Raw genomic sequence first — 11,045 nt, 5'->3', positions numbered from 1 at the left:
CCTCGCACGACTTCTGATGATTGGATTTCAATCCTAGCTCCCTTTCTTCCCATCGCTGCTCTTTCTCCATTCCTTCTGTTTCGAACCTATGGTGGAAATAATTTTAGATTCGATTTGCTAAAAAACTCAAAGCCATCAAATTCCCTCTCTCACAATATTCAGATTTCAGATTCAAAGTCATCCACTTCCATCTCGAACGCGGCCAATTGCGGAATACAATTTCAAAGGGTATAAACTAGGATTTGGGCATTTCGGCGGCACCATCTTCCAGCTGTTCTCGAATCAAGAACTAAGCGAGAAAATTTGAAAGGCATCATCAGCAGTGTAAAGATCGGTAAGAACCACCATTATATGTGTTTATGGCTTTCGATTTTTCGTCGATCTGTGGTATGTTGATTTGGGGGTTGTTCATTTGAAAATCAAAAAAATCAACTACCGATTTCATTATGTCGATCGTCATTTTTAGAATATGTGGAATTTGTCTACTGGAATTTCATCATCTAGGGTTCGAAACTATTCTACTGATTGTTTGATTTCAACACCTGCGAGTTTCAATAAATTGTTTCTTTGTTTGCCTCTTTCTTTGCAACGAACTGAATATTTCATATATTTTTTGTTAGAATACCAATTTAACGAGCAACAATTATGCTACCAAAGGCTAATGTGATTGCAAAATTTGTTGCTTTTAAGTCACTTCTGCATATTATTGAATTCCACTCAACTGTGCAAAAACTTCTCGGTCTTTGACAGGCCCGGAATACCACTCAACTGTGCAAAAACTTCCTTCCTTGCCTTTGATATATCGTAGTCGTAACCCATCCGACTTGATATTGTATCAAGTCTAGTTTCCGTGCCACGACCAATATTAGTTAGAGCCTCGAAAAACCTATCATCGAAACCGACACTACGGCGCCGCTTTTTGCTGGATGTTGGAGCTTCCTTTTCAGCCGTTACAGTCTCTTCCCGCGGTTGAGTTTGGCTTACATTGTCACCCGTTTCGCCGTTCTCCAATATATCTTCAAGTGAGACATGGTATTCACCATCATCAAGCGGTTGGTTGATATCTAACTTCCGATACATCGTAAAAGCCGCCTCCATGACATCCTCCGCCTTATCGCCTGTAGCTCTATCTTTTCCGAATATAAGCTTCCAATCTTCTACATAAGGCCAACTTTTATATCGGAAGTTGCGCACATTGTCATCGACCTAAATGACACGGCCAGAACGTATGATAAAACAATCACAAAATATGGACGTCTATATATATTGATAAATGAACTTACCCTCACAAAGTTCTCCCACTGCTCGTCATCGCAATCAATCATGTGCTTCCCGTTAACATTGAAGCCAACTCCACTAGTTTTGAGAATGTTCCACAGTGAAGAGTAAGTCTTTTTCCACGTTGTCACCTTCGAGTTTATATAAGGCATTCCCTTCAAGTCGGTGGTCGGAAATTCCTTCTTCATAGCCTCCTCTAACTTACTCAAATAGCCGGCTCGGAACCCGTTGTCAGATTTCCATCCAAGTGCAACGAGCTCTTTCAATGCAACGATTAGAACTTCTTCTTCCCTAACGGACCAACTGCGGCGCTTTTGGTCCGTCTTGTTGACACGGCCAGAACGTGTAGTTCCTGTGCTACCTAAACCACAGGCAAAGCATATATTCTGTCAAATTACTTCACATCGATCCATCGGCAATCTAACATGATATCAACATACGGTTATAAAACATATAAACATGCTCGACGACCTATTGTAGAGGCATGAGCAGGTTCTTGTTTGAAAATATAAGATGGCTATAAACATACTTTCTACACAGATTATAGCGGCATGAGCAGCATCCAAAGTCCAGTTCAGATTGCGAAAGGAAAATGTAAGACAAATATAAACACATACAAAAAAAAGATATAAACAAAATCGAAGGATGCGACTTTTTGACAATAATACGTTGTGAAAATCCACCACAAAAGATGATATAAAAAATAGATATAAAGATGATATAAAAAAGGTATGAACATAACATGATAAAAGATAATTTATATAACTCATTTTCTCATAGAAATGCAGATCTATTCCAATGGCCGAAACATATGATTATGTTAGGTCCTGAAGGTCTCGAATAGGTGTATGGGGGGGAATACACGTATGGGCTATTTTTACTTTCCTCAAAGTGAGGATCTCCAAATAAAGATCTAAACGAAACTTTACACGCAAATAGTGACGCCTGTTAACTGAAAACAGTTTTGACCAAACAGGGTTGACGACTGATACTGAAAGCTCTTCAGTAAGGAGTTATCAGTTAAGTTGTTGGAACTTAATTGATGTACTTATGGGCTTCAGTCGAGTTTGCTAAAACAGAGATGATAACACTCTTCCTGACTATCTAAAGATAGATCAGTCAGACTGATATCATACGCAGCGAAAATTAAACTTAGTTTTGCAATAGCCTCGGTTGAGCACGTTGTTGGTCTTAGGTTTCTCTTTGCAGTTATTCAGTATTCAGTTTATCAATTGAAACAACACAAGTAGTAAAGTAAAACTGAAAGCTGTAAACAACACAGAGACTTTTACGTGGTTCGGAAAAACTCTTTTCTACATCCACGGTCGGTTGATCAGACCAACAATCCACTCTGCAAGTGCTTAACAGGTGCACTGCAAACCAAATCGTGTACTTTCCGGGTGCACACAACCGTACCACTGAAGAAACCACTTCTTCAGTACCCACACTTCACTCGTGTCGGATTTCTCTTGCTTAGCATAACCCGCGCTAAGACTCTCAGAGTCAGAGTACCTTCCTGAACTCCGAATCACTCAAACACTCAAATCTTTCTTTCTAAAAGGAGGTTTGACCGGGTGCCAACTATACTGCAAAGAACAAGTTCTTTGGAGCAAGTTTGACCTTGACTTCTGGGTAAACAGGTGTTTGCCTAAGGTCTAAGAGAATGTGTGTAATCAGCAGTGACTGATTTTGGCTTTGGAATTCTCTTCTTCGATTCAAGCTTTGGGGAGGTTAATCTTTAGGCTGAGTAGCAATTTTGGCAAAGCTTCAGCTTATGTCGTTGAATCGGTGAAGATTGAAGTGATCCTCGAGCGCTATTTGTAGGAGAACTCTTGAATAGATCCGTTGGCGTAGAACGTCCTCAAGATTTCTTCCGTTGGAGAGCAATTCGAATTTGGGCTGAGGCTTCAATCTTCGAGGTTCCTTGTCTGGTGGAAACGGCTCTCTTGAGGGACATGAGATGTGACGTCTCTGATAAAGTAGCCACCAAATAGGAATGACCTCTGCAGAGATAAGATCCTGAGATCTCTGCATTTAATACGGCTGTACTTTTGTGAGTACGTGGCTTCCTTTGAACGTTGGAAGATCAGTTCGAGGAAGAATGACCTCAGTATCGTCCTTTCTCTGCAGATGACACTCCTTTTTGGTGATTACCTTTTCAGAGATGTCGCATCTCCTGCTCTTCAAGATGGCCGTTCTCACCAAACAAGGAACCTCGAAGATTGAAGCCTCAGCCCAAATTCAAATTACTCTCTAACAGAAGAAATCTTAAAGACCTTCTCCGCCAATGGATCTATTCAAGACTTCTCCTATAAATAGCACTCGAGGATCACTTCAATCTTCACCGATTCAACAACATAAGCTGAAACTCTGCCAAAATTGTTTCTCAGCCAAAGCCCAACCTCTCCAAAGTTTGAATCGAAGAAGAGAATCCCAGAGCCAAAGATCAGTCACTGCTGATTACATAAATTCTCTTAGACCTTAGGCAAACCTTGTATATCCAAAGCCTAGGTCAAACTAACTCCAAATAACTTGTTCTTTGAAGTTTAGTTGGCAAGTTTTCAAACCTCCATTCAACCGAGTGAATCGAGTGTTTGAGTTGTAAAGGAGTTCAGGAAGGTACTCTGACTCCGTGATGAGATCCTAGTGCACAGTGCGTGTAAGGAGTGAGAAATCCAACAAGGTGTGTTGGTACTGAAGATTGGATCTTCAGTTGTTTCGGTTGTGTGCACCCGCAAGCACACGTTTCTGTTTGTTGTGCACCTGTAAGCACGAGCATCGGTTTGCAGTGCACCCGTAAGCACTTGCAGAGTGAAGTTGTTGGTTTGATCAACCGACCGTGGATGTAGGAAGTGTTTTCCGAACCACGTAAAAATCTCTGTGTTATTTATAGTTTTCAGTATTCACTTTCTTACTTGTGCTCTTACTTTCATCAACTGAAAACTGATTAAGTGCAAAGAGAAACTTAATACTAACAACGTGCTCAACTCACTGGCTATTGCGAAACAAAAGATTTCCGCTGCGTGTGTTATCGGTCTGACTGATCTATCCTCTTATAGTCAGTAAGATTTATAACATCTCTGTTTATCAAACTCAACTGAAGCTTTACGTGCACCAGTTAAGTACTGAAGAGTATTCAGTATCAGTCGTTAACCCTGTTTTGGTCAAAACTCCTTTCAATTAACAGGTGTCTGAGTTTGTGTTAAAAGTTTCGTTTTGATCTCTGTGTTGAGATTTCAAAAATAACCTATAGGTGTATTCCCCCCCCCACCCATACACCTATTCGAGACCCTCCGGACCTAACAGTTGTGAATTCACAACCAACGCTGGTAATTTAATTGTGAATTCGTAAATCTGGTTATGAATTCATAAATCTGGTTGTGAATTTAAGAATATTAAGTTGTGAATTCATAAATCTAGTTGTGAATTCAAGAACATTTGTACATAATTACGTGATTTTCATCAATTTCTTCATTACTTCATTTACTTGTATTTTTTTTATTAAAATCAAATTGAATTTGACTAAAGTCTCAATCCCAATCATTCTCATCTTCTCCTCAAAACCAAAAATGGAGAAATCAAACTGTGGCGGCGTAGGTGGTGATGGAGAAATAATCATTCTCATTCTCATCCCAATGATTTCAAGATGGAGAAATAATTTGAGATCCTCATAGGCGATGACGGAGATCTTCAGATCTGTGCCTTACTCTAGCCGGAGCGAGGCGGCGATGTAGACCTGGGGTGGCGCGGCGCTGAGGCGACGTCGTGGGTGAAGGACGGGGCGGAGCGGTCGAGGCCAGGCTCCGTTGGACGCGGCCGGAAGCAGAACAGCAGAGGCGGAGGTTGCAGAAAGAGAGTGAGAGATACAGCGAGTGTGCTGTTGAGAGAGAGAGAAGAGAAAGAGGAAAGAGAGAAGAGAAAGAGAGAGAAGAGAGAGAGCGCTGTACGAAAAAGATAGAGGAGAGAGAGCGTGTGTGTTGTGATATTTTTTTTGCAAATGTGTAGTGTATTTATGATTATATATATTAGTGGGTATTTTTTAAATTTTAATCTTAAGGGTAATTTAGTCAATTAACATCTAAAATGGATAATTTTTAAACTTTTTATTTGAATGGGTAAATTTTAAGTTTACTAAAACAAAATGGCTAGTTTCATATTAACTCTAATCAATATATAGTTCACTTTTTATCCATATGTAATCAATATATATAGTTTTAACATATATTTTAAGTTACAGTGTTTAAAACAAATATTGCAATATATTAATTCAAAAATAAAAATATTTACACAATGTAATTAACTTGAAATTAATTTTTTTCGTAAAATTAATCAACTGATAAATGATGACATTTTTATAATTTTACATAATTTAAAATGTAAAAAAAAATATACTATGTTATCCGTGCATCACACGGGAGGACGTACTAGTTAAGAATATAACTAAGGCTAGTGTGCTCGAATCTAAGCAAGCTAGGGATTTATAGTGATAATTCGATATTAAGGAAATATAGATGGAAATATTAGAGAGTCAAAATCGTTTCAACCAAAAAAAAAAAATCACTAATACTTGAGAAATTACATCAATAAGCATATCATCAACCAGAATTTTGATATCAAATCAAATGTTTTTATAATTTTTCCAATAAATATAATTTGGTAAACTTTTGAAAATTTTACACCGCAACGTTTTGATAGAATTCTTACGACAAAATAATTGATACCGAAGATACACTATCATCCCATAAAATCACAAACACAATAAAATTGAAAAAATGAATTAAAAAATTTAGAAAAATAAAAAATTAGTGCTAACATATTTTCCATGCCTTTCCTTATCTTCCACGTCTTTCAATTTCCTCCACTTGATTATCTAAGGAACCCCCATCAAACTCCACCACCCCCACCCCCACCGCCAAAGCCACCGCCACCGCCACCACCCCCGCCTCCTCCACCATCATGTCCACCACCCCCGCCACCCCATCCTCCGCCATCATGCCCGCCACCATGCCCGCCACCCCCGTCATGTCCGCCGCCACCCCAACCGCCGCCGAAAAATCCTCCTAAAAATCCTCCACCCCCGCCACTGCCGTCATGTCCTCCCCCTCCGTCACTGTGACCACCATGGCCACTATGGTTGCCGGCTTCTAATCCACCACCCCCGCCGTCATCATGATCAGGCTCACCTCCGCCGTCGCCATCATCTCCACCACCTCCACCATCTCCACCACCGCCGCCGCCTTCACCGTTTAGATTCATTGCACAAGCACACATGAGCCTGCCGACGACGGCCGTGAATATCAAAACCGCGCCAATAATTATTACAATGATCACACCATTTTCAACTGCCATGATATCTTACATATGAGAATATTTTAGAACACCCAATCAACTTATATTTATACATGCTATATTGGTATTATATTGATTACTTGTGTTGACCACTAACAATACCTGCGGAAATGTCTTTATTTCGTACGTTCTCAGAAGCTACAATTATCCTTTCTTCGTCTTTTGATTCTTTTAGGTTTGGAGTTTTTCGTGTCTCTCACTCTACATGTAAAAATTCACCAACTTTGAATTAATTTTAAGTTGTAATTCAATTCTTATACCCAACGACTTTTACGTCGGGGATTCACATTAGTATAATCTGGAAAATTTGTCTTTTGTTAAAAGTTATTAATGGTTTTATATATAAGGAAGATTATAGTTATTAAAAGATAAAAATCTTTAAAAAAAAGATTAAATTAAAATCTTAATTATGTGATGATGTATGTGTGTATTTCAAGAACATGGTTGCAAAAGAAAAAGAGATATCAAAAGTTCGTAAAAAGAAAATTGAAATTATAAAAAGATTGTATTGTAACTGAAAATTGAAATAAAATTAAGGTATTCTTTTGGATATTTAATCTCGTGTGTGTTTATATAAAATAATGAACAAATTAATAAATTTTATGAATAAACCAATATAATTGCTTAATAGACGTATCTACTTAATATGTTGAAAATATCGCCCCTCCAAGATCCAAACCCAAATCAAAACGTTTGTTCATAAAAATTACTCATATCACCTTCGATTTTTGGAGATTTTTGGTGGATGGGGGAGCTTTGTGGGCGAGAGTGATCAAATCGATTTATGGGGAACTTGTCTGGGGCGAAGAGGGGGATTGCTCGATGGTGGGAAGAAGTGGGCAGTTGGGGTGGTGGGCGAAAATTGTGGAGAAAGGGGGAGGAAGAGACGATAGATGGTTCATTGATCACCTTCAACACAGTCTCGGGGATGGGATGAATACAATGTTCTGGGAGGACGTGTGGGCTGTTAACAAACCTCTCAAGTTCTCTTTCCCGAGATTGTATAACTTGTGCTCGAATAAGAAAGCCCTTGTCGGAGAGAGTGGGTTTTGGGAAGGAGAAGAGTGGGTGTGGTCGGTGAATTGGAGGAGGGATTTGAGGGAAAGAGAGAATGGACAGGTGGAGGAACTTTTGAGACTTGTTGCTGCTTTTGTCCCTTCTACAGGTTTAACTGATGGATGGAGTTGGAGGGCAACTACGGACGGTAAATTCTCAACAAAGTCGGCTTATGATTTGGTGGCGGCTTCCAGAGAGGCGCAACAAACTCAACCGGCTGAGATGGCTATGGTTTGGGAGGCTCCAACATCGCACAAAGCCAAGGTGACAGCGTGGAGATGTCTTAGAAATCGTTTGGCTACCTGTGACAACTTAAGAAGACGACAAATTCAAATTAGCTGGGAAGAGAGAGGATGCAACGCCTGCGTCGCTGGAGAGGAGACGACGGAACATCTGTTTCTTCATTGCCCGAAAGCTGCAGCGGTGTGGGACCAAATCTTCCAATGGTTACACATCAAAACGGCAAATCCTAGAGGTACTCTCCATCATTACACTTCCTTCATCTCTGCTGCCAAAAAGAAGAAAGGAAGAAGATTGCTAAATGCGTTATGGGTGGGAACGGTTTGGACACTATGGGAAAAAAGAAACGAGAGTCGTTTTCAAGGAAAGATTTGGGATATTGAGAGACTTGTTTTACAGATCAAGGGTAGACTTTGGAGTTGGAATGAGGTCTATAAAGTTTTGGAGTTGAGAATCCCTTTCACCATGTGGTGCTCAAAGGGTTTCAATCTTTCCTTCTTGTTTTGATTGGCATCCCTGGTGCCTTGCTTTTTATCTTAATAAAATTTTAATTTTACCGATCAAAAAAAAAAAAAAATTACTCATATCAAATTCATTTGTACCATTATATATGCATACATATATACATATACATATATATATATATATATATATATATAAATAGTTACGTATTTAAGAACTATAGTACTTATTAGAATCGCATTATATATAAATTTATTTATATTATTTATATTAATTTTTATTTTATAATATATGATCATTTTCATAAAAACCATTTCACATAATAGTACGAATGAATTTGATACGTAACTATTATTGAAAGCTTCTTACTAGTCTATTCGGAGTAATTAAAGATGGACATTAATGTCGGCACTAGGGATGGCAATCGGGTACGACGGGTACGGATAGTGACTATCCATACCCATACCCACGAACTAAATGGATAGTGGTTGCTACCCACGAAACTATCCATGGATATCAAATGGTATCCAAACCCGCTACCCGCGGATACCCGCTACCCATCGGGTATCCGCGAAACCCGCTATCCGATGGTTATCCGTCACCCACTATCCGACGGATACCTGCTATCCGCCGGATACCCACTATCCGCTGGATACCCACGAAATAGAATTTAAATATAAATTTACAACAAATTTAATAGAAAAAAAAAATCAACACAAATAGCATAGTTCAAATCCACAAAGAACAATGTTTAAATTCAAATTCACAAAGAACAATGTTTAAATTCATCAACTAAAATATAAAATCCAACAAAGAACAATGTCTATAATTGCTCGACAGTAGAAATAGAACCCTCTTCATTAAACTCTTCTTCTTCATCTTCAAGACAAGTCCTAAAGCTTCCATTCTTTCCTTGACCTATGAAATAAGCAATTATTTACATTAGATATATGAAATAAAAGATTAATTATAATTATAAATTTACATACCTTCGAGTTGATTTCGTAGCCAATTTTGAGTACACATTAATGCTTCTAATAGCTTTGGTTTGAGACGACTGCGGTGCTCAATATTAGACTTTGGGCCTTATTGTTTGGGCCTATTTTAAAATATAAAATACTAGCCCATAATCTCAAAATATGTATTTAAAGCCCATATTTTATAGATTTTTTTGTGGATATTTGACGGGTAATTGGCGGGTATTTTTCGCGGGTAAACGGGTTTCGCGGGTATGGATAGTAAGTATCCAAACCCATACCCACGAACTAAATGGATAGTGAATTGTACCCACGAAACTATCCGTGGATATCAAATGGTATCCAAACCCACCCTAATGGGTCCGGGTTTTCGCGGATATCCACTACCCACGGGTAGATTGCCATCCCTAGTCGGCACGGAGTTGAATCGAAAAGTCTACACAGAAGGTGGGCATATCGATGCCTTGCATCAAATGAGCAAAGACGACCAAACTCTACGCATTTGATTCATTTTTACTATTTGACTCGGACTTGTTCTAAATAAAAGTCAGAGGTCGATTTCTCGAATGATTTGCTTATGGGATAGAATTAGGAAAGTACATGATGATTCATTATTTGCAAATATTGGTAAGGCGACATCTAAAGGTCTTCATATACTTTAATTTTTTATTTAGTAAGTTTTGCACGATTTTTCCATTTTGGTTCCAATCAATATTGAGCATCTTTTATATAATAGTATATTACCTGTAGAAATAATAAATTCCCCAATAAAATATAGCCAACCAATTACTTTGTCAAATTATATTCCTTCCGTCCACGAAAGAACTTCATATCTTTTATTTTTGGGACGTCCATAAAAAAACTTACTATCTATTTTTGAAATATATCACATCACTTATAATTACTCTTACTTTTCACTTTTTCACAACTCTCAATATTAATTATAATATATTTTCACCACTCCCAATACACTAAACAATTTTTTTCACTCTCATTACACACAATAAATTTTTTCTTAAAACTTGTGCCACTCCCTCCTAGAAAGTCCTTTCGTGGACGGAGGGAGTATATATTAAGGGTAACTCTAGCATAATTATTTGTTAAACAAGAAAATAAGAATACTTGTTTTTATTTTTTTATTTCAAATTTTATATAAAAAAAATTGATGTATTATTATTATTATTATTTATTTATTTATTTATTATTTTTATTTTTGTCCCGAGTGAGTATGTATTGGTGTACCAGTAATGAGTGGCAGATCCTGACTTTTGATTAAGGGGGATCCAATTTTTTTTAATAAAATTAATCATTAAATAATAAAAGAATTAAATATAAATAATAATCATTAATACAATTATAATGTCATTTAAATTATAAAAATTACCAGTTAAACTTTTTTTCAAGTTCATATAAAGAATTTCAAAAGGTTAAGACGGTTAAAAATTTACAAGGCGAATTACCTTTCAACATCAAATTCAAAAAATAAATCTCTAGGATTCATACATTACATGTATAAATTAATCATGTGTTCATTTCATCAAAAAGTCGATTCAATTCTAAAGCTTATATGTTAATCAGAGTGTAAAATAACTCAATGGTGGAGATAAAGTCATATTTTTTATTTTCTATAATATATTTATAAAATTATGAAAATACCCTACTCTTTTTTAAAATCCCAAGGGG

The 11,045-nt window shown here is 37.4% G+C and overlaps 2 protein-coding genes across 2 annotated transcripts; both read right to left on the bottom strand.

Annotated features, from left to right (window-relative positions):
• Positions 1-717: 717 nt before the first annotated feature.
• Positions 718-1,691, bottom strand: LOC131025784 (uncharacterized). Its single transcript, XM_057955570.1, has 3 exons — positions 1,682-1,691; positions 1,284-1,639; positions 718-1,206 (listed from the first exon to the last, which is right to left on the bottom strand). Exons 1-3 carry the CDS (start codon positions 1,689-1,691, stop codon positions 718-720), a joined length of 855 nt encoding a protein of 284 aa, XP_057811553.1.
• Positions 1,692-5,740: 4,049 nt separating this feature from the next.
• Positions 5,741-6,846, bottom strand: LOC131026397 (glycine-rich cell wall structural protein-like). The gene is made up of 2 exons (XM_057956273.1): positions 6,730-6,846; positions 5,741-6,632 (listed from the first exon to the last, which is right to left on the bottom strand). Exon 2 carries the CDS (start codon positions 6,625-6,627, stop codon positions 6,163-6,165), a length of 465 nt encoding a protein of 154 aa, XP_057812256.1. The 5' UTR covers positions 6,628-6,632; positions 6,730-6,846; the 3' UTR covers positions 5,741-6,162.
• Positions 6,847-11,045: the final 4,199 nt, after the last annotated feature.

This window comes from Salvia miltiorrhiza, chromosome 5 (assembly GCF_028751815.1).
Source record: "Salvia miltiorrhiza cultivar Shanhuang (shh) chromosome 5, IMPLAD_Smil_shh, whole genome shotgun sequence".
NCBI lineage: Eukaryota > Viridiplantae > Streptophyta > Magnoliopsida > Lamiales > Lamiaceae > Salvia > Salvia miltiorrhiza.
Note: the sequence above shows the minus strand (reverse complement) of the source record. Positions and strands in the feature narration are given on the sequence as shown.